Raw genomic sequence first — 24,205 nt, forward strand, 5'->3', positions numbered from 1 at the left:
GGTTTTCTGGACACTAATTTTTGTTTTTCACCAGGTAGCAAGCAAGCAAGTGGAGAAGTGTGGCTCACTGGTTAGAGCAGGCAGACCCTGAAGCAGAGGTCAGACCCGGGACCAGGGTTCAATTCCCGACGCGGCAGGGTCTTGAGCTCAAATGTCCATGGACTCGATAATTCTCGCTTTGGTGCCTGACCTAATCATGGGTTCACACTCTGCAACTCTGGGCATTAAGCTTGCTTAATCTCCACAACGGCCCCCCCCGCGGCGGGATGCCTGGCTTTCACCTTGGGGATGCCCTGTAGGGGCTATCTCACAGGGTAAAGCCAGGACGGGTTCCCAAGGCAAGCGCGGAGATACCCCTTCGGGGGTCGATTCAGGCGCTATATAAGAAACATAATAATAATAATAATAATGATGATAAACGTGGGCATAACTGGTGATATTTAACCAGTAAGCTCCCTTTGGTGGTGCACACGTGAGGTGCTACCGTGGTCTCTCACTTTTTCACTTGTTACACATTTGTGTGTTATATACACCTGTCAAGGTATGGGGTATTTCTTTTGAACTCAGTGACTGATGACTCGTGGGTTGGTTCTTTTAATAGTAAAGTGTATCTCGATCATGAGTAGGGACAATACTCTTAAGAAAGTGAAGGGTTGTTGTTGAGGAAGAAAATATACTTCCATTCCCACTCATAAAGTAAATTAAACATTTTGTTGCCATAACAGATCAGGTCTTTGTTGTTGTTCAGGGCGGACACAATGCCTACGCGCACCAAATCAATTTGTTTTAATTATGATGATTGTCACATTGCCAAGATATTTAAAATGATCATTTGCCCTTGAAGAGTAGACACTTCCTCTACGTCTAATGGTCACCTGCTATCAGCATATACATCGTTTTCTTCCATTTAACTAAGAATTCAGATGTGTCCCCACATATAGCCTATATATGCATATCTGGGCAAAGATCGTTCAGGGTCTTCTATGCATATTAAAATATTATCCGCATTTAGCAAAATCCTGTTTTCCTTGGATTACCCTTCACCGAAACAAATGATCTACACAATAGCACTGGACCCATGCGACAGAAGGGGCAGGAGGGGTCACCATTTGGATGGGGCAGGGTGAAGACAGACAAGGTCCTATTAACCTAGACCACCGCCCAAGTGTCCTTAATGAGAACCCTCACATGCCTCTGAAAAAGTTTACCAAAATTAATCCGGGCTGGTAGTTGGAACAAAACTAGTGCATTGAGTCAAAGCCTTCTTAAAATCAGTTAAGACAAGGGCCCGCTCTTATTGCAGTACTGGGATCATTACAGGGTGACAATTAGACATCTTAGTCTAGAGAGTGTTTTATACTGCGACCGGGTGATAAAGGCTACGGCGTTCTGGTCACTGTGTATCAGTGACTGAGCAGCTTTGCACAATCCAGTTGCCAGAATTTTGGCCTAGATTTTAGCTTTTAGCTTTTTGGTTCCAGGTTAATGAAAGTGATGAGGCAACAGGGGAAGCATTGTGCTGGGGGCGTCCAGGATAACTAAAATTTTTGCAGCACATGAATCATCAGGGCGGCAGTCCCCTGCCTGCACGGGCCGACCCCAGTGAGTGAGCAGCCCTCGAACTGCACAATGCTCCCCCCCTCGTGGCTCTAATCATCAGAGGTGCAGCTTGGGCGAAGCCAGAGATAGACTGCTGCACCGTGGCCCTTCAGAATCACTTTGTGTAAGAGTAGGAGCTGTCTCTAAATTGCTACGCAGTGACAGAAAAGGAACATTTGTGCTTGCATCAGTGGTGCATGAAGTTAAGATGCTGATGAAAAGCTACTAAAGATACAAATAGAAGTCATCATATCTTATTCAAAGACTGACACGTGCCTTGGCGATCAAAACCACATCTACAAGTTAAAACAATAAAAATGGGGCAAGCCCATGGGTTAGTAGAGCAACGCAATATCAGAAGATGTCTATTGGGACTACAGACTGTAGCACACACCTCCCAGTGAGCACGCAAGGATATTCTGATGGGCACAGGTCACAAACAAGGTATTGGAGCCCATATATGGACATTTACTAGATAAAGTGGCAAGTCCCCGTGGGTGACTTGGACTCTAGCATGCTCAACTATGTGCTATATACACAAATTATAACATATTCAACATTTCTTCAAACCATATTTTACTGAAATTCTTTAGACATTTAACAATTCATGCCTTTCTGATTATTTTAAATACAGATGATACAAATATTTTGTTATACAGGAAATATATGATGAATCATTTCTCAATGAAGTATAATCCATACGACGCCCAGTGCATTTCGGGATGACAAGTCCCTTCATCAGGACGCTCCCACCAACCGACAGAGATCCCCCACCTCAGACAGGGCCACACCGCAACTTGCCAGGGTAGGCCAACTTGGCCCCCCCCACCCCTCCCCAAGTTGTTCTGATAGTCCTCGTTGTGCGCAATGGGCCCCAGATGCTGAGCCTCCTCAGGGCCGGCAGCTCGGCCCGGACCCCACAGTTTTTTTCCTCGCCCACTTAAGTCACGGGCAGTGGAGCCTACCAGCACAGAGTCACAGCCCGCACACACTTTGGGCTCCCGTCAAGAGTCCAGTGCCTGTCCCACTCAGGCGTCATAGGTTCTCTAGCTGCACCCCTCCCTGCGCAGTCCCACGCGATTGGGTCCGTCTTGACTCGCGGTCACTGATTCATCCCAGAGCTCCCGTCGCCAGGAAAATTCAGCCTAGTTCCAACTCTGGGCTGATTCCACCACCTCCTAATGATCCAAGCTAGGCCCTACAAGCTGTCGGGGTGTATCAAAGCGCCCTGTCCTGGCAGCCTAGCTAAGGACTGACTCCTTACAGGCACTAATCCATTTGTGGCCAAAATCTGAGCAACAAGACCGCCAGACCAGTGCTGCTTGCCTCGCCGGCAATCACTGAGACGCAGCTCTAGCCAGCCTCGTCCAGCTCTACGGCGCACCTACCCCTATCAGTGTGTGCAGTCTAGGGCAGGGGGGCCACCACAATATTTAGCGCTACATCTAGGCCCGCCCCCCGGGGGCTTGGTCAGCCGTCTCACCACTAGGCCCACATGCGATGTCCCAGGCGCCGACGCGCCGTCCCTGGCCGGGGCCTCAGACTCAGATGGTTCTCTCACGGGGCACTCAGCCACTACCTGGGTACCAGGAGGCAGTCCAGCGTTGTTGAAGGCTCCCCAACACTGAGGCCCAGCCAGGCAGCGCACCAACCACTCCACGCTCCCAGCGTTGGGGATGGGACCTCGACGTTCTTCACGGCTGCCACTGCTCCGGCCTCCGCAGCGCGCTCCACGCAGCATTTCGCTGCACCCAACTAGAGCCTCCGACGGACTCCAAACACCTCCTGGGCACACCCCTCGGCTCACCGACCCCTAAGGGGCAGATGAGTTTTTCAGCCCGCCCCGGGGGCCAGTTTCACAAGGATTAAATGCAGACTGGTGCCAAGCAATCGGCTCACGCATCCGCCATGATCCTCAGGTGGGCCACGCCCCACATTGGGGAGACGTTAAAGGATACTTTCAAGGATTTTATAGACTCGAACTTAGGGGTGGTTATTTTAGTGTGTAGGAAGCTGGCTCTCTATATTGTGTACCAAAATGAGGTACACTGTGCAGAGAGTTCAGCGACACTGGCTTATATGAGTTACAATATAATTTCAAATGCTCTCTTTCGTTGTACTGTTATCAAGGAGTTTAGGCTTATCAGAGGATTGTGTTAAGCATTTATTCCACACACAGAGTCAGTAAGAGAGACACACACTCAGTAAAGAAGAAGTCTGACAACAATTTATAAAAATAACAAAGATTTGTATATGAATTTAGACACCAAAATCATCTTATTCTGGTAAGTACTTTTTAAGATAGTTATTTTTCAAGACTGAGAAAATGTACTGATTGTTTTTTTAAAGCTACAATATTATCATTATGGAAGAAAAACATATTCTACATTCGGTCACTTAGCAGCGACTTGCAGGACTATTCTTCAGGACTTAGGGCAATTATGGGGCAAGGCCCAAAGCAGCACTAACAGATCACCTTGGTCGGCTCGTGGGCCTCAGGACAAGGGGTAGCATCCTCTAGGTCTGGGGGAAGCCAGGCTCGCATATCAAAAGCGGTGTGCTCTTTGTAGCTCCCTGCCTTGACATGCTAATTTACTAGCCATCCTTTTGGAGGGGGTGTAAACACCTCTTGCCAGAGCAGACATTGTTTCTGACCTCTAAGAGCAGGCCTCTCACCTCCAAGGGGGTCAGGAACTTGTCTGTAGTGGCTGGCTGGACAGGATCAGTCAGCCAGCACACTAAAGGACTCCTAGGGTTCTGAGGGTACCTCTAAGGTACCCTTTGTGTGCATGTATTAAAAAATCCATCGCTTGAATCATTGTGGGGTTATTAATACTAGGTGTTTGATACTAAACACCATAGGTTTCAGTGAAGCCATTATGTAGCTGGGAAACTCATTTTGACCAGTGTCCAGTACATACCTTAAGATGGCTTACCTGCAAGCCCTTTTATTAGAAAGAAAATGAAAGATAAGACATCTTACTGGGACGATTTCCAGCCACTATAAGAAAAGGAATAATATTAATAAAAATTGCAGTTTTATTAGATGTCTTTCTTATCAAAATCACTTGCATCTTTTGTAACATGCACATTTTTTATGTTTGGCGTATGTGCTTGCTAATCTTACAATGGAAATAACACAAAATAACTGTATTTGCTCATTTAAGTACTAATGTTTAATAACATTAATTTTTTATGGCAGGAGAAACCCTGAGACCTGCCATGAACCACATATGTGCAAATATTATGGGATATCTTAACCAAAAGGGATTTTATTCGGTGCTTCAGGTTTGTGATAAATTTCAAACAATCGTACATTTTGTTGCATGATAAAATTTCTGTTAATATTTTTGAGGTTTTTGTTATATTTTGGGGATAATGCATATATTTTATATCACAGTGAACTGGGAAGAAGTGAAAATAACTGTATGTGTAAATATGAGTGTGTGTGTGTATATATATATATAGATACATATAAATATATATATATATATATATATGTGTGTGTGTGCGTGTATCTCATTTTCAGTATTAACACACTCCTTCATTGCTCCCTCTTATAACAAATACGGTAGAGGGAATCTTTGTTTACCTCTTTTGCTGTTCACTTGCATTTATTGCCGTATCAGGTTAGTAGCAAGTGGCAGAGAACAACATAGGGCACTAATAGCATTAGGTGCTGAGTGCCTTATACTATGTTGTTAATCTGAATCCAACACCTATTTTGATGCATCTAGCTTGCTGCTAGTTCCTAAATGCATACCTGTCCATTCCCCACACAAAATATGGGTTTCCCAGTAGCGGTGTTTAGGGTGGGTAAAAATCATCAACCCCATTCTTTCTCCTATAGATTCCCACACCTTCAGAGCAGGCCTTGTGACAGAATATATTCCAACACTGTTTGGCCTGCATTTTAGGATAAAGACATGTTCCTTCCTCTGGGGCCTTCCTGCCAGACGGTGATCTGTCAAGCCCAATGGCCATCCACCTCAAGATTGCACCACTCCAACAGAATCTAAAGTGCAGGGCCTTGTGCCATGCAGCAATGTAGGGTACGCCCAGCTCCCTGTTTGTGTTGATCAGAATTCAATACTAGCTGGTACTTTCTCCTTCTTCCCTCCCTACTAAAGGTGTACATGCATGTTGCATCTAATTTATTATCCATAGATCCACTTGGATTGCCACAGCAAGGAAAAGAAACCGGTTTAGGCAGAATAATTATCTTGACCCAGGCACTGCTGCTGTGTCAAGATACAAATTGATTGTGCCATCTCTGTTATTCTCATTAATTCTCCCTTGGCATCGGAGGGAAGTTAGCTTCCTTAAATTCCTAAGATAATCACTCTCAGTTGGATTACCAGGCACTAAATGGTTGAAGGGCTTCAGGCAAAGTGACTTTTTTCTTTGTAATTGTTTTCATCTTTAAAAAAAGACCATTCCCAAGCAGAAACCAACTCCCCGTACAAACTATTTGTGAATACTAACATACCTGAGTTTTGGGGTGCTCATCACATTTTACTTGACCAAACCACCTAGAATACTTGGTATTTGTAGCCCTGTCCGTGCATTCACAAACGGGAGCATTTTGATGTCCTAGCAGATTGTTCTTATTCCTATGTCTACCTGTAAATGTGTACCTATCATGTTTTTGCAAATCTGTGAATTTCTGACTGCATTCCAGAGCTTTTGCATATATTTTTTATTTACTCACACAATAAGTATTGTGAATCAGCATTATTCTACGCACATGGTAAGAAACAGATAAAAAATAACATTTCCAGGATTGCCCCAACCCTTTGGAACTCTCTACCAACATATGTAACTTTTTAGCTCCACTTCTTCTTGTGAACTTCTAATTCCTGAGATAGGACACTCACCAGAAACAATTATTTCTCCTTTTCTTTTTGTCTTTTCTGTTTTTGCTCTTGTTGGCTCTCTGTTGATTTTGATACCGACCCTGTAGGTTGCAAGAAGGCACAACTTTAGAAAGGTTGGCTTTGCATAAGCATAGCTAATGCATAATCTTTTAAGGGGCATGCAGTGTAGCGGGCTCAAGTGCACTGAACCCCATGAACCTGAACAACTATTAATGTTGACTTCATAGACACCACACATTATTTCTGTGTAAACCAAAGTCTTTTTCTAAAAAACACTTTTTCTGTTCTTAACAAAGGAAACATTTTTCTATATCATTCGAGTTGGGCAAAGGCCTCTAACTTGTCTCTTACATTAATTCCTCCTGCATTTAATGCCATAAGTAATTCATTGTGTTATTTCTGTACAGCACCATTTTGTTGCCTTGAAATCACTTCCTATCCCATCGGTCAGGTGTATATACGTCTGTAGCAGAAGAGATATCTGGAAAGGTCAAGCAAACAAAATACTTGCTGCTTGACTCAAATGTTCTGGGGACAGGCCAAATCTGTATCAAACATAGCCATAATAATATGGGTGAGCGCCATCCAACTCCAAATGATGGGGTTTCCAGGGAGACCGAAGGTAAGGAGAGGAGGGGGGCAGTTTGTTAGTAGAAGCTGCAGGCCAAATGCTGTATGCTGTATGCTTTATGCTGTAAGTCAATTGTAGCACAGACATACGGGTTCTCCAGTGAGTTCCCTATCTCACATACATTAGATGTTGCTGCCTATGTATCGAAGCAAGTAAAATGCATACTCCTTTATCTGTTGGCCCCTTATGAGTGCTAATACTTCTAAAATACCTTTAAAGTTGATATTTAATGTATCTGTTAGTAAGAAGGGTCTTGAACAGGAAATGCTGCTAATACTAAGTGTACATTTTCTTTGCAGATTTTGTTAACAAACGGCTTGGCCAGATCGAGGCCATCCCTATCAAAAGGCACTTTAACAGCAGTCATTTCTCTTGCTTTGCGGTAAGACACTCAAAACACACAGGTGGTGACAGAGCTATATATTTCCCGCATGCACGTATATGTAAAATTCATAGACGATAGTCTTTACTATTGCCTAGTGTGCCTCACTTGAGGGCACAAGGGCAATTGCTTCATTAGTATGTATTTGTCTTCAGCTGCACTCTTTAGAGATGTTGATTCAAACACTTAAACAACATTTAAACACAGAACGGTTTGCAGTGCCTTTGTGGTTGTTGTTTGGAGCGTAGCCTGATATTTGTTTCTTGTTTTATTCAAACTTCCCCAGAACTTGTCTACAATTTGGTAGAAGTGTCAGTCCATTTCCTGAGTGACATTTGTAATGGAAGTGAGCTTGTATTACAGTAACTATCGTTCTCCCTTTGAATTGTACTCCCCAGATATCCATGCTCTTTGAACAATAGTGAAAAACGTGTACAGTACCAGCCATTGTTTTCCAGCAAACAGCCCCATTTAATGCCTCATGGTGCAAACATACCTCCGCACCATGCTTTTCCTCTGAGAACTGTACAGAAAAGTTCTGATTGGAGTGACAACAGGACAGTAGGTCATTTCAATTCAAGGAGCTTACTCATCATGTGTAACTCTTCCTTGCCATGTGCTGCTTCAATCCACACTCTTTAATAGAACTCTAATCAGTGAACCCTGGAGGGGTAATACATTGGAAAACTACATAGTGGTTAACAGTGTGGTCTGTAATGCAGCCATTCTAAATTGAACTTGAATCTTTAAGAGACGGTTAAGACAATAATGCTTGCGGAAAATGTGAAGTGAAGACCAGGTTGTAGACTTACAATAGACTTGTGTTAAAAAATTCTTATCAATCTGGTGGAGGAATGTAAGGAATAAGTTATAATACCATTGTGTTTGGACTTTACATGTAATAGAGGCTCTTAGCGTTTCTCTTAAATGCGAGTAACTAACTAACAATCTTTAAGCCCTCTTAAAGTTTGTAGCACAAACTATTTCAAGCCTGTCTTACATATTTGTGAATTTTGGTTTCTGTCAAATATGTAGGAGGCCTAGGAAAAAGAAGGTAGAATTATCTGCTAATTTAAACAATAATCCAGCACAATACACACAAAGATATGTCCGGAGGGCCACCCTTTTGTAGCAGAAATCCATTATATCCTCTTCTGCTAAGAGAATAATTATCTTCCTCCTTACTTTCCAGCCCAGCTTTACGTTGCATAATGTGCTAAGCCTTTGACTTTGACTTCTGATTTTTCTATGAGGTTGCGATCAATGAGATACAAAGTGATTCACTTGCAGTCTGGTTCTGAATTTGTTTTTTTTTTTATAATTCTTTTTGTTGTTGACATCTTCAATAGTTACAAGTACATATCAGACTTTGCAATATCTATATGATACATTTCAACATATTCGTATATTAGTATCTATTACATAGTAATGCTTTCCTAGTCTGTCATTTTACGTCAAGTGCCAGGTGTCTAGTTACTTGGGGGGGTTCGCAGATATTCACCTCTGTAATCATTCCTGTTTACACCAAATCTGTGACCACTTCTTTGGACTGCCACGTGACACATACACCGTCTTTTCCATTACCATGCACCAGTCCATGTCTTTTATCCATGTGTTGAGTGTAGGCGTTCCATCGGTTCAGTGACTAAATATCGAGGGACATAATATAGAATGCCCAAAATATCGACTCCAAAATATAGAAGTAAAAAATATAGAATCCCTATCTGCAAACAGGTAAGTACTAAAATATCGATTCCAAAATATAGAATGTTAAAATCTAGTTAGCTAAAGTATCGAATTTTTAAAATGTATTAAAAATAATATAAAAGTAATTAAATATTAAAAACAATTAAATAACACATACTTAAAATAATATAAAAAAGCTTAAAATGTAAAAAAATAATAAATGTAATGTAAAAAAGTAGAGATGTTGTTGGATAGTGAGAGCGTAAAAATTACTATTCCCACTCCAGTGAGTGCAACAGTAGGGAAAACGTTGGATAGCGTAGGGGTAAAAATGACTATTCCCACTCCAAAGAGTGCACCAGTAGGGAAAGCGTTGGATAGCGGGAGGGTAAAAATTACTATTCCCAGTCCAGAGAGTGCAACAGTAGGGAAAGCGTTGGATAGCGGGAAGGTAAAAATTACTATTCCCACTCCAGCAAGTGCAACAGTAGGGAAAACGTTGGATAGTGGGAGGGTAAAAATTACTATTCCCACTCCAGTGAGTGCAACAGTAGGGAAAGCGTTGGATAGCGGGAGGGTAAAAATTACTATTCCCACTCCAAAGAGTGCAACAGTTGGGAAAGCGTAGGATAGCGGGAGGGTAACCATTACTATTCCCACTCCAGAGAGTGCAACAGTAGGGAAAGCGTAGGATAGCGGGAAGGTACAAATTACTATTACCACTCCAGTGAGTGCAACAGTAGGGAAAGCGTTGGATAGCGTAGGGGTAAAACTTACTATTCCCACTCCAAAGAGTGCAACAGTAGGGAAAGCGTTGGATAGCGGGAGGGTAAAAATTACTATTCCCACTCAAGTGAGTGCAACAGTAGGAAAAGCGTTGGATAGCGGGAGGGTAAAAATTACTATTCCCACTCCAGTGAGTGCAACAGTAGGGAAAGCGTTGGATAGCGGGAGGGTACAAATTTCTATTCCCACTCCTGAGAGTGCAACAGTAGGGAAAGTAATGATTTAATATTAAAATAAGATTACATTAATTATCAATACCAATAAAAAAGGTAATTAAAAATAATTGGCAATTAATAAAAATTAATTACCATTGAAAAAAATTATTTACCAATTAATAATTAATTATCAATCAGGGGTGTGGAATTTAATAAAATATCTACTTGTCCATGGGGTAGGTTACTTCATAAATCTACTTGTCCTGTAACAAAATCCACTTGTCCCTTTTGTGCCATGTAATGCGGTGACAAATTATGGCAGCAATACCCTTATATAAGAGCTCCGAAATAGCCTCTCTGAATATGCCAGGGCTCGTTCCATAGCAGGGTATGAATATTAGCAATTCCCTTATTTTGCCACGTTTCCGCAGATCTACATACTGGCGCTGAAGTTAAGCAACAGTTTCAGGGTTGGAATGCACTTTTAAGTCTGCGCAAACCTACTAACTTGCATGTTTTAAGGGTTTTCACCAACTCTTCTCTAATCTTTTCCCATCCTGAGAAAGGTTGGATATTTACTCCTGACAATGGCAGACATAAAACTTCTTCCTGGGTTGGGAAAAAGTGGTTGGAGGGGAAGTAAACTTGCAAACGCTCCGGTTTTCGCATGAGCAAATCTACACATGCATATTTGCTCATGCTAAAATGCAGTTCACAAATATTTTCTAGGAGTACTATTTCTTGGCCTACTTCTGTAAAGTCTTGTGAATTCAGGAAAGTCGTATATCTGCACTTAATGCGAGGACATAAGGTCACTTTTGAGACTTTACTTAATAATTGGCCCCCTAATTAGGTCTGGCGTTAACCATGACATGTTGTGTTTATTAAAATGTCTCTCTCTGTCAGTTGGCTAGCTTCACTGTGAATGACAGCATTCTGTTCTTTCACAAGGAGCATAATTGTCACAGTCGTTTTGTTAAGTGCCAGGAACTACTGTGGCAATGTGTGCTTTTTGAGACCGAAACAATTTTTGCTTTTGCCAATGTTTGTTATAATGATGAGGGCCCAGCAGCACCCACACCAATAAGGTTTTACAAAAAACATGCCAAAACAAGTCACGCATTGATAAAAACAAAAGACTGACCAACAATTTCAGACCAATTGGCTTCACCAATGCTGGTTTATTTTTGTTTCCCATAATCTTATTAAAACTGGTTACAGTGATTTTCCATTATGAATATTTTGGGGAAATACTAGCATGTAGCAACACATTTTACTAAATGATGCTGCAGAAAAACGCTACCTAAAATGTTACAGTAGTTTAGCTAAATGTTTTTGCTTTTTTTGTTAACATTTTATCTTGAAAGCAAAGAATAATCAATCTTGCTTTCAAACATCTCCATATATTTGCATCTGGTCAGAGAGCATTTTGGAAGCAGTATGCATAGCCTCATAGTGCTAAACAATGAAAGCGTGTGCACCCATTTTTATACTTTAACCACTGTCAGTAGTAGTCTGAGCTTACAACATGTACTTAGATCGCTCACCCTAATAATAAAGGTTTTGCATTTATGAACAATAAATACAAGTTTGAACAGCGTTAAAACATGGAAACAAATATTACCTTAACTGCAGGCAATGCTTTCCCTGATCCATCATGTGGGACTATAAACTTGAAGTCAAAGGGTTTGTGATGTAGGGGGTTGGGCCTACTTGTCCCAAGGACAAAATACACATGGAAACTTGTTGCCCTTGACCCCAAACAATATGTCCCCGGCGTCGGGCTATAGGAATTCCACATCCCTGATCAATACATATAAATAAAAATTAATATTTACTTTATTACAATTAATTTACTTCCCACCCAATTCCCCTATAAACCCACAACCCACTCCCAATAATAAAAAATACTATTAACATTATCAATTAATCAATAAATAAAAATTAATTACCAATGAATAAAAATTAATTTCCAATTAATAAAAATTAAGTACCAATTAATTATCAATCAATTAATTATCAATACATAAAAATAAAAATTATTATTTAATTTACTACAATTAAATTTCTTCCCACCCTATTCCCCTATAAACCCACAACCCGCTACGGAATTAAATTACGCAAAAATTAAATTACATAACATTCATTACTTTAAAAAAATTAAACATACATTACAAAAATAATACATAATTTTAACACATATACTACCATACATAACACTAAAAAAAAATCGATATTCTGGAAATCTATATTTTCAAATTCGATATTATGGAAATCGATATTTCATACCCCAATTTTGATATTCTGTCCTATCTATATTTTGGCAATTCGATATTCTTTGCTATCTATATTTTAGAGTCGATATTCTGTCCTGTCTATATTTTGGATTCTATATTTTGGTAGTTTACCGTTTCATCCGCTCCCCATAGTTTGGCAATGTTTCTCTTCGCAATCATCAATCCCAATGCCACCCAGGTTCTTTCTTTTCCTGTTTAATCTGTGGGGTCCCATACATTCAGAATACATAGTTTTATCTCCGCCTCTATTTGCTTACACTGTACATTTGCCCTGCATTGAATTACCTTTGCCCAATACCGCTGGATATACACACTGTTTGGTTCTAAATTATTGTTGAAGCAGGAAGGCATTCTGTTCTGCTTTTAGGATATTTATATAGGTCTTGAGGCAGTGAGGAATTACCCTGAAGAATCTGTTTTCAACCTCATAATTCATCTAATAAAGATGAGGGGGAACAAGTGAGATATTAACAAGAAATCTAAAAGATATTCTAACTGGAATTGTTAATTAGGTAATATGTTTGATGTCCGGCTAGAGGGAGTCTGAACTTATTTCAATGGGTCTGGACTCTCTCTGTATCTAGAGTTCTTTACTTAGGTAGTTTTTGATCCACGGCTCAGAGTGATATCACAAATTTCAGTGGTGAGCATTATGGACTACCGTCCCTCAGAGATAAAGGAGTTGTGATCTCTGGCTTTGAGCTCAGCTTTTGATCGAGTCAATACTCTATGTCCTACTGTACTACTAGACTGTTAGATCACCCTGGTGCTGAGCTCTTACTACTATGGATTAATTAATTAATTTGGACCATAGCCATGCTCTGATTCCCTTTTAAATGGTATTATTGTTAGTCTATAAAAAACGTGAAATGAATGTGCTGCACATGTAATAACTCTTTCTCAATGGAATTCAAAAACGTGTAGACACCCCTCTAAGATTTATATTCTTAAAGGAACATTTTTAGAGGTGGGCTAAGGTCAAAATAATGTTGCACCAGCATTATATTCTTTTCACAAATCTTAAATTGTTAAATTAGCAACCAAAGCTGTTAACCTCACCTGTTGATTGACTTGGTCAATAAAATCCCACTAATGTACAATTTTACAAGTAAGAATGAATTGTACTTTACTTTTTTTAAAATTGCAAATAAAATAGGTAGTAAAGTCTGGATCTATCCAAACATATTTGCTGTGTTATTAGATTGTTGTGAAAAATGCTTTTTCAATTTTGTTGTTTCTTGCTTTATAGTCCTGTGGTTGCTGCCTCATTTTCAGACAATCTGCTTCGCTCATTCTTGATCCACATAATGTCTGTTCCTGCTATTGTTACCCATCTTGCCACTTTAACCCCTGAGGTAAGTCCTTAGTATCACATACCCAAATGTGGTGCTGAGTGGTATATACTATTGGTTAAATATTTAATTTACAGCTGCATTAAAAAAAAAAAAAAACTCTTCTCGACCTGCAGCCATTTTTATAAGATCATCCCAATGATTGCATTAATTTAGCAGGTGTTTCATTAAACAACTGATTTAGATTCTAGTGTATATGTGCTTTACCACATAATCATTCACAGACGTACAATTTGCATATTTTTAGGTCTGATGTTATCCATTGCCAAATGATTTTAGTAAGTGTATGTGTATATATATATATATATATATATATATATATATATATATATATATATATATATATATATATATATATTATATTCACTGGAAAGAACCAAAGGTTAAAAGGACATTATACTTGGGTAAAATAGCAGTTAGAAGGCGGTTAAAACAAAACCATTGATATTCACCAATTTACAGTTATTTCAAGTAACTATAGCCTGTGCCCTAAAGTAACTGTAACTTGGGTCCACATCATGCACAGTGTTGTCATCAATGATGTCATTTCAGATGTTGGAGCCATGTTATCAGTTATGTCATAGAACATGTCACGAGTGATGTACTATGGGAGGTAATTAGCAGTACATGGCAAAGGTGCAAGTTGTAGTTATTTCAGGGTACGAGCTATGGTTACTTGAGAGAGCTAGAACTGGGGAATTTCAGTGGTTTTGCTCATACAAAACGGTATCTCATAACTGACTTTTTCACCCAACTATAAGTCCTTTTAATTTTGTTTGTTTTTCAGTGAATTGTTAGGGTTTTATTAATGTAAAGAAATATTTTATTACCATGCATACCGCCAACCCCACGCTGTGCACAGCCCTTGGCCATGCACAGGTGGGGTTGGCTGCAGGGCCTGGTCTGTGGCGAAGCCCTGTGTCTAACTCCCCATGGGCAGCCAACCAACAGCACATGACCAATAATTATAATGAAATGTATATTTTAGTAGGCACACAGTGCAATGTTTAATTGAAGTGATTTGCCATAAAACAAAAATAAAGATTTATTTTTAAATAAATGCATCAACATGCCTTTGTCTTTTATTTTTGTAGTATTTTTAAAGCTATAAAGTGCAGCCATATAACCCACCATAAGGGGACCTCTGCACTCCAGCTGAAGAGCATAGAGCTCCAGCTAGCAGTGCTTTAAAAAAAAATATGGCAAGCACTCCTGGGGTCATGGATTTAATGACCCAGGAGACTTACTGTTTTTTCTATGTTGCTGGGGTCAGCTTTGGGGGTGCCCCTTCAAGAGACTCTGCCAACCTAAAAAGCAAGTCTCCATGCAAGGAGCATTGAGTAATAAATATTTATTATTTGTTTATTCATTTTTTAATATATATATTATGGGTGATCCAGTGCCCATTCACATGGGCCAGCAGTGCTTGCCTTTTTTTTTGTTTTGTTTTTTTTAGACAAACAAAAAACCTAGGGTTTCCCAGTGCCGTCCAGGAGCTCCTCAGGGCATTTTTTTTTATGGTGGCCTTGGGGAAGCTTCATGACCCCGTGGCCCCTGCAGCCCCGCTGGCTGCCTGCAAGTGGTACCATGTCCCACACAGGAGTTGGCAATGTTTCCTTCTTTTTAATTGGGCTTCAGGACGCCCCACATCATTACTTATGTTGTGGGCTGCAGGGGGCAACCCCAAGGTCTCCACAACCCTGCCGGCTCCTCTCCCTGCATCCATCCCAGGTACAGCAGGAGCCGACATTGCGCTCACCCTGTGGGAGCAGATTTCTTTTGCTACTGCCAGGCGGGACCAATTCTTAAGTTTCCCTGCCCCCTAGAGTGCCAGCAGGGAGAAACCTATGTGCTCCCACCCGGCAGGAGCTGCTTCTCTTCCTTCTAGTTCAAAGCACATAACCGTTTTCCTCTCGCACTCTGGCAGGCAGGGAAACCACAGTGTTCTGGGGTTAGTCTCCCTTGACGCCACAACAGAGTGGGCCCCAGGCATGGGGTTCCCTAGGCTGTAGAATGGCTCCGGTAAGAGGGCGCATACCCCTCACCCCTTTAATTACTTATCGCACTAGGTAATTGAGTTTGGGGCCTCTAGCAGGCTCGGGAAGGGGGTGCACTCCCCCATCCCTTTTAAATAAAGTATTGGCCTCAGGGATGGTGGTTCCCGGTGCCTCGAGCCTATGGAAAAGTGAATGGAAAAAAGTTGTTTTGGGACCACCCCTTTTCTCAGCCCATGCTTGATGGATCATCCTTCAACTGGAGCTGCTGTGGATGCAACCTTTTTTGGAAAGTTTGATCAAGAATGGTCAAACGGCGCCAAAGTTATTAGCAAACCAAAAAAAAAATGGTCTTGTGGAAACATAATCATAGCTATAACTACCCAGTAGTGACTGCAACTATATTTGTAGACATATATGTATATGCATATTATGGAATCAATTATATATAGCTAAGTTAACTGAATGATGCTATTCCCAAAATAAAAAAAATTAATTATTCAGTTGATATCAAATGATTGACTGGGGCTCTGTGTTCAGCTGTTGGGGGCATTAGCTGGCAATCTGCATTTTACTCCTGTGTCCCGCTGGTGATTTTGTTGGTCCTCCTGCCGCTGCAGCACCTTGCAACAGTGCAGCGCGGCCAAAGGGGGGACTGCAGCTACCAGGAGCCTTTACAGGGAAAGCTGCCACCGCCCACACCGCGCCCGGAGGCGCTTAAGTTTGGAGAGAGCCCCGGTGGAGCGGGGCTCTGTGTTCAGCTATTGGGGGCATTAGCTGGCAATCTGCATTTTACTCCAGTGTCCCGCTGGTGATTTCGTTGGTCCTCCTGCCGCTGCAGCACCTTCCATCAGTGCAGCGCGGCCGAAGGGGGGACTGCAGCTACCAGGAGCCTTTGCAGGGAAAGCTGCCACCGCCCACACCGTGCCCGGAGGCGCTTAAGTTTGGAGAGAGCCCCCGAGTCGCGGGACCGCGCTCGGGCTAAGCCCGGGCAAAGGGCGGGCCCTCTGTGGCCATCAGTGGCCAGAGGAGGCTGGGCTGGGCCACCCTCCTTGGATTTTCAATCAGGTACTTTTGTATAACTTTGTTCCTATCACTAGGCGCCCCAGACCGCCGCTGCTGACCGCCCCCTCCTCACCTGGTTCCCGGTGCGAGACGGGCTGGTTCCTCCATCTTGGGCAGGTCTGGGTGCCGCGTTGCAGCTCTCTGGCTCCTCCCCCCCCGGCAAAGTACTTCTGGCTGACGGCTGACAGCACGCCCAGCCCTGCATCTACTTCCTGATCTCCCGAAGCACCTCCGGGAGCGACGCCTTGCTTTTACGAGACTGCCTGTCTCTTTTAACTTTGTATCCTTGCCAGCACTGGTGCCTTCCGCGCTCCTACCTTAGCGCCCCTGGATCGCAGCCTCGTCCCTCGCCCGCGCCCCAGACCGCCGCTGCTGACCGCCCCCTCCTCACCTGGTTCCCGGTGCGAGACTGGCTGGTTCTTCCATCTTGGGCGGGTCTGGGTGCCGCGTTGCAGCTCTCTGGCTCCTCCCTCCCCGCCACGCCCACTGACCATCCCCCCTCATGTGTCCCTATAACATGGCCTCCCACCCTCGGCAGCGCAGCGGACGGGCGCGACGAAGGCGCGCCGAAGTTGCGCCGAAGTTGCGCCTAAGTTAAGCCCGTCTGCGCCCGTCCGCGACGGGCCGGGACCAGGGGCCACACACCCTGCTCCTCACTTGGTCTATACTGCAGCTCAACTCACTGCTCTGTCGTCCTCCCTCCCTCCTCCTCTGTCGTTACTCCAACATTTGGATTCCCATGGCATCGTCTCCTCTCCCCCCTCCCACCCTGTACCCATCACTCTTTGCCCCATTCCCCGCTCCTCCGACTCCCTTCCTACCCCTCGTTCCCTTCCCGTTCCCACTCTCGCCTCCGCCTACCTTCTTAACACCCGTTCGGCAGTCAAACACCAATCAGCACTTTTCAACCTTCTGTCCTCGGATTCCCCCGACTTTCTGTTTCTGACTGAAACCTGGTTTTCCTTTGACTCCCTACCTGATCTTTTGGCTATCCTCCCCGATTCCTATTATGCGCTTCGAGCTGACCGCCCGGCTGGCAAGGTTGGGGGTGGTGTGGCGATGATCGTTAGGTCATCTCTTAAATTTCAACTTCTTACCTACCCTCCCATACCCAACGTTGACTACTTGGTGGCCCGCTCACTTAATCTTTCTGCCCCTCTTACTGTTGTTCTTGTATATCGTCCCCCCCCCAATCCATGCCCTCTTTTGTTGCTTCCCTTCAGGACTTATTGGCCACTTTGGTGGTCAATAACTCCTCTGTTCTCCTGCTCGGCGATTTTAATTTTTGGCCGGGAGACATTAGGGAAGACTCTCACTCCAAAGATTTCTCCGCCACTCTCCACTGCTTGAACTTCATATCTCATGTCACAGCTCCCACCCATGTTCAAGGACACATTTTGGACCAAATTTGGTCTACACGCTCGGTTATTTCCTCCCCTTCTATTCTTCCTTGTGTCTGGTCGGACCACTCTATCATTTCCTTTTCTATTCACTTGGGTGCGGTTGACAAGCTTTCTTTTCCTAAAAACCGTGTAGCCCGGAACTGGAATCAGGTTGACCTTGATTCCCTCTCTCTCACTTTGGCGTCTTCTGCCCCGGCCCTTAATGATCTCCCTTTAGAATTCCAGGCCGAGCTTGTTAACTCCTGGCTTTCTTCCTCCTGTGACCTAGTTGCTCCGCTTAGCAAGATCAAAGCGGTTCGTCCCTATGACGCGCACAAATGGTTTTCCCCAGAGTTAAAAGCACTCAAACTCGACCTCAGGAGGGCGGAACGCCATTGGAGACGGAATTACAACTCCTCTCTGCGTGTCAAATACAAATCACTCCTTAACGTATACAAAAAGGCGATCTTAGTGGCAAAAACCTCTTACTTTACTGAGAGAGTGGCTCTTGCCGCCAATAAATCTCGGGAAATTTTTTCCCTGGTCCACAACCTTGCCACTTCTGACCGCTCCACCCCCAGTCTTCTTCCCTCCCAGTCCCTCTGCTCATCACTCAACGATTTCTTCATAGACAAGATCCTGAAGATTAAAGCCAACATTCCCGTGGTGGCCCAACCTAGCTCTACCTGTCTTTCCTCCCCCCCTCGTTCTTCCTTTGCCTCTTTTCCTTCCATTTCTCTTGAATTATTTTTTAAACTCCTAGTTAAAGTTAGGTCTGGCTCTCCTGCGGACTGCGCGCCAGCTCGCATCCTCAAAGTTCTCTTCACCAACTGCCCCGCCCCTCCTCTTGCCTTTCTCAACTCTTCTTTGGTCTCTGGTTTAGTTCCTTCTTCTTTCAAATCTGCCATAGTCCTTCCCATCTTAAAAAAAACTGGTCTGGATCCCTCTCTACCTTCTAATTTTCGTCCTATTTCCCTTCTTCCCTACCTTGGTAAAATCCTGGAAGCCCACGTCACCTCCTGCCTCTCCACTTACGTTGAGGAGAACGGCCTATTGGCATCCCATCAGGCGGGCTTCCGCCCGGGCCACTCTACGGAGTCGGTGGTCCTCGCGGTTCTGGACGAACTAAAGGGAAAAGCCGATCTTAACCTTCCCCAAGCTTTGGTTCTCCTCGATCTATCCGCTGCGTTTGACACGGTCGACCATTCCATCCTTCTCGACCGTGTCAGATCAGCGGGTATTCGGGGCGCAGCCTTTTCTTGGCTTGCGTTCTTTCTCCATGAGAGATCCCAGGCGGTTCATCTTTCCGGCTTTTCCACCCCCTCCCGCCCGGTCACTTGTGGGGTTCCCCACAATGCCGGGTGCATTATCTTTAAGGCTCTGCAAGGCAAGGGACCCCTATTTATCAGACAGCTGATCGGTAGATATGTCCCCTCACGGAACCTAAGATCCGCCCACAAAGACCTTTTAGAAGTTCCTCGTTTCAAGAAAAAACGACAAGGCGGCAGCAGCTTCCACTTCCTGGCAGCCACCCTATGGAACTCTTTACCACTAGCCCTCAGACAGAGTAAAGACCTCCTTGCCTTTAGAAAGGCTTTTAAAACTCACCTCTTCACAAAAGCTTATCCGAAATAACTCTTCCGGCAGACTCACCTCTTGTTATGTTTTTTATCTTACCAGCGCCAAGAAGCCCTTGGGCGTACGCGCGCTTTATAAATTTTTAATAACATAACATAACAGGGCTCTTCTCTTTCTCCCCTTCTTTTCAATCTCTATATTCAACCTCTTATCACATCTCTCCTTCAGCTGGTGGTCTCTGTGTACAACTACGCAGATGACCTTCAACTCATCTTCGATCTGTCTTCTTCTCCTGATTCTCTTCCTAAGTTCTGTTCCACTTTAGTCTTTATTTCTGAGTGGATGAGTGCTAATCACCTGAAACTCAATCCGGACAAGACGGAGCTTGTCCTCACTGGTGGTCCCTCTAACCCCTGGTCCCCCGCTCATTGGCCCCCTTCTTTCGGTCCCCCCCCCCTTCCTGTTGCCTCTGTCCGCACTCTTGGTATCAAAGTCAGTCATGACCTTTCAATGCACAACCAGATCAGCTCCGTTGTTTCCTCCTGCTTCTTGTCCCTCCGCCTTATTCGGAAGATCTCACGGTTCTTCTCTACTGACGCTCTTAAAACCATAGTCGTGGCCCTTGTCACCTCTCGCCTCGACTATGGAAATGGCCTATATGTGGGTATTCCTGCCTCTGAATCCCGCAGACTTCAGGCCATCCAAAATCAAGCTGCCCGACTTATTCTTTCCCTCCCTAAATCCTCTCACATCACTCCTGCGCTCAAGTCCCTTCACTGGCTCCCTGTCCGTTTTAGATCCTTTTTCAAATTGGCCTGCCTAGCCTTTCAGGCTCACTCCCGTTCTGCTCCGCTTTTCATCACTTCTCTTATCTCCTCTTATGCCCCTTGTCGCACTCTTCGTTCTTCCTCTATGTCCCTTTTGCACATCCCCCGTTTTCGTAAATCCAGATCGGGTGGCACGCGGTTCTCAGTCCTGGCCCCTCAGTTCTGGAATAGTCTTCCCCTTTCTATTCGTTCTATTCCCATCTATTCTCACTTCCGTAAGGCCCTCAAAACTTTTCTTTTCTCCCAGGCGTTCCCCTCCTAGTCCTTCGAGCTGATCCAGGGAGTTCTGACTCAGGTCCCTAGCGCCAGGAAGCCGCTTGGCCACAGTGCGCTTTATTAAATACCTTTTTTCATTTCATTTCATTCATCACTAAGCCACAACTCTTCAGCCTAGGACTTTGGACATTGCACAATATCTGTGTACAGCGGACTACGGACTCCTCTTGTAAGGGGCTTAAAATGAATTAAACTGTCAATAAAAGTAGGGTTGTCCAGCATCACCCAATCACCCCGCTGCGAGCTTATTGGGAGGCAGGGAATAGCGTAGATTATTGTACTATGGCTACCAAACCCAAAACGCGCTCTACCAAGGGGAAACCACGCACACCACTCATTCCTACAAAAATGGGGCTTGACCCTAACACTCCAGTTGGACACACAGCGCCACCAACTGCAATAGAGTTAATGCTAAGGAAGGTCATTGGGGTCGTTAACGGGGAGATTGAGCGCACCCAGAGGCGCTTAGCGATGACACCTACAAATATTCCCCTCACACCTATACAAACCACACCTATACAAACCACAGATTTAAGCTCTTGTGAAACCTCACATAATGGCAGTCTGGACGTCTCACCTGAAGCTGTCCCCTGTGGCCAACTGGTAACAGACGCTGGGCCATTCCCCGATAGGGTTGAAAATAGAACATTCAGAACTAGAAATAGAAGTAAAAAACGGGGCACCAAGAATATACATATCAGAAAACTGAAACCAACCAGTGGGGGCGGTAAGACACATACTACAGATGATGAGGTCGTGGAAATAGAAGCTCCATGTCCCTTAATTCCTCCGGGGTGGCTGAACCCTGTAATTGCTGACCTCCAAAAACATCTTGAGGCTTTCATTGTTAGCCAAATAAAACCACTAGTTAGTAAGTTAGACAAAATTGCCAATGAACTGCAAAAACAGGGCAAGACGAAGGAGACAACAAATTCCAATCTCATTGGAAATGCCACACCAGCAGTGACCACCTTAACACGGCAAATTCCAGCTAACAATAACTGTGTAAGTAATGAGCAATGCACTATTGTACAAGTCCATGCATTGCCCAAAGCCTCAGCTCACCCTGAGGAAAGAAGTATTCAAAAAGGTGGGAATTATGACACCCATAAACCCCAGATGCAGCCCAATCCAACTCAGACACAGACAGGGAACCTCGCAACTCATAGCCTGAAAGATAATTACCAGGCAGGACGGGAGCGAATGGATAGAATCCACTCCCCCCTTCCATGGGTAAATTTACCTCCTGAAGCAAGTCCCTATGTTGTTGTGTTTGCCGGGGTACCTGAACTAAGGATGGGTCAGAAACAGTCATACATGGAACTTAAAAACAAGATTATTAACTGGTTGAACATACATAGGCCATTACAAGGGGAGGAACCTGGAGAAATCCTACATGTTAGGAGAGCAATTTGGATTGGCAGCAGAAGGAAAGATATTGAAGGGAACTGCATTATTGTAAACTTTAGGAACCCGAACCTAGTGGAGTAGATACTGGGCAATCATAATAGGAATGCGACCAGCACTATACGATCCATGCCACTAGGGTACTTCTATCCCAGAAATTGTGTCACTTATCCCTTAATTCATACACAGGGAAGAAGGGGCAGAGGAGCAGATGGGTACCGGGCAAGGAAATATGAACACAGTGGCCTGCCAATATTAAATCAGGGTGGCCCACAGTGGACAAATAGATTCAGCCCCCTACAGTCCCTGGACGAGAACGATTGACTACCCCAACTAGAGATGCATCAGGAGGGGATGGAAAGAAGGATGTCCACCGATATCAGTGAACTAGTATCCCGGGGAAGTCACCAGCCGAAGGGGCTGGCAGTAACCCCTTTAAAGCAGGACGGGGAGAAACAGGAGCTCACACCAGCAAGGAGGGATGTAGTCAGACCAAACGCCCAGGGTTCAAATGTTGTGAGGGTGTTAGGGGGAAGGGTGAACATAATGTCCTGGAATATAGCAGGCCTAGCCGGAAAATTTGAAAATGTAGATTGGAGAAACCATCTACATGGTTTTCATATATTAGCTCTACAGGAGACCTGGGCGGTTAAGTTTGATCTCTATCACTTAGAGGGCTATAAGTGTTTCTTTGTCCCAGCCCAGGATAGTAGAGCAGGAAGGGCGAGGGGAGGGCTAGCATTGTACGTGGATATTAATCTTAAGGGAAGATGGACATTACCATCTTGGACATCACACACCCTTCAAGCAGCAACATTCCAAGGGCAAGGGTACAGCTATTCAATATCTACAATTCAGGTCCTATAAATGGTAGGAACGCTGTCCTGCAGGAACTAGACGCTAGACTCACCCAAGAAGCTGATCAAAGGAAGGGGGGGGGGGGAGAACCAATTGTGTTACTGATGGGAGACTTAAATTGCCACCTCTGCCCAAACCTGCTACCGGTAACTGTAGACTGGGCCGTTTGCCCGGTCACAAAGGGGCCACACTTTGAGCATAGCACTGAGGGAACAACACTAACTAAATTAATTGGCACCCACACGCTAGCACACACTATTGATTTGATAGTCCCGGGTCCAGAGGGCACCCTTGTGCCAACTTTTAAAGGAAGAGGATGCTCCTCCATTATAGATTTCATGTTGATATCCCCCTTTGCAAAACATTGGATTATAGAGGCCAGTACTAAATGGAGTACCTTTAGTGACCATAATCCCTTAGTTTTAGAATTACTTTACAATGGCCACTTGGAAATGAATAAACAAGTGGATATCAGTCTAAGGCCAACAGACCAGGGGAGGCGTTTAAGGTGGGCGAAAATTAATGCCCAGGAATTTTACACAACACTACTTGTAAAAGGCAAAAAGTATGTCGAAGACTGCCTAGACCCTAAGATAGGGGGAGTTGATTTAGTCGTGTCCTTCGGGGAACTGACAACACTGGCCGATAAATAATTAGAAGTAAAAGGTCCTAGAAAGATAGGCACACAGCCAAGATGGTTCGATACTAATTGCTCTCGAGCATTAAGAAATCTAAAATCAAGCCTCAAAGCTAACCCTAGGGACAAGGTTGAAGTGGCCAAGTGTAGACAAATTTATAAAATTAAGATAAAAGAAAGAAAGGCTACCCTACAACCAGAAGTCTGGGCTGATTTAAGAGAGGCAGGAGAAAACAGGGACTTCACAGAATTCTGGAGGATCATTAACAGGCCCTGTTTCCAGGATAGTAGTGCCCCGGTCATTAGCACAAATATCCTCCCTCAACAATGGGTGACTCATTTTGAGGGTCTCTACAACTACTCTAAAGACACAAAACAAGAAGGGGGCTGGGATGGCACACGGAGTCTGGAAATAG

At 43.9% G+C, this 24,205-nt stretch overlaps 1 protein-coding gene across 4 annotated transcripts in view; it reads left to right on the top strand.

The window, feature by feature from the left end:
* The window catches only part of UBE3B (ubiquitin protein ligase E3B), a 389,404-nt gene that overhangs the window by 92,072 nt on the left and 273,127 nt on the right, over positions 1–24,205 (top strand). For all 4 annotated transcript variants that reach the window (XM_085632991.1, XM_085632989.1, XM_085632992.1 and 1 more), the window contains exons 8-10: positions 4,802–4,887; positions 7,407–7,489; positions 13,663–13,768. In XM_085632991.1, coding sequence (XP_085489117.1) covers positions 4,802–4,887; positions 7,407–7,489; positions 13,663–13,768 — 275 coding nt within the window. The remainder of the gene's footprint in view (positions 1–4,801; positions 4,888–7,406; positions 7,490–13,662; positions 13,769–24,205) is intronic.

This window comes from Triturus cristatus, chromosome 11, assembly GCF_964204655.1.
Source record: "Triturus cristatus chromosome 11, aTriCri1.1, whole genome shotgun sequence".
Classification (NCBI taxonomy): domain Eukaryota; kingdom Metazoa; phylum Chordata; class Amphibia; order Caudata; family Salamandridae; genus Triturus; species Triturus cristatus.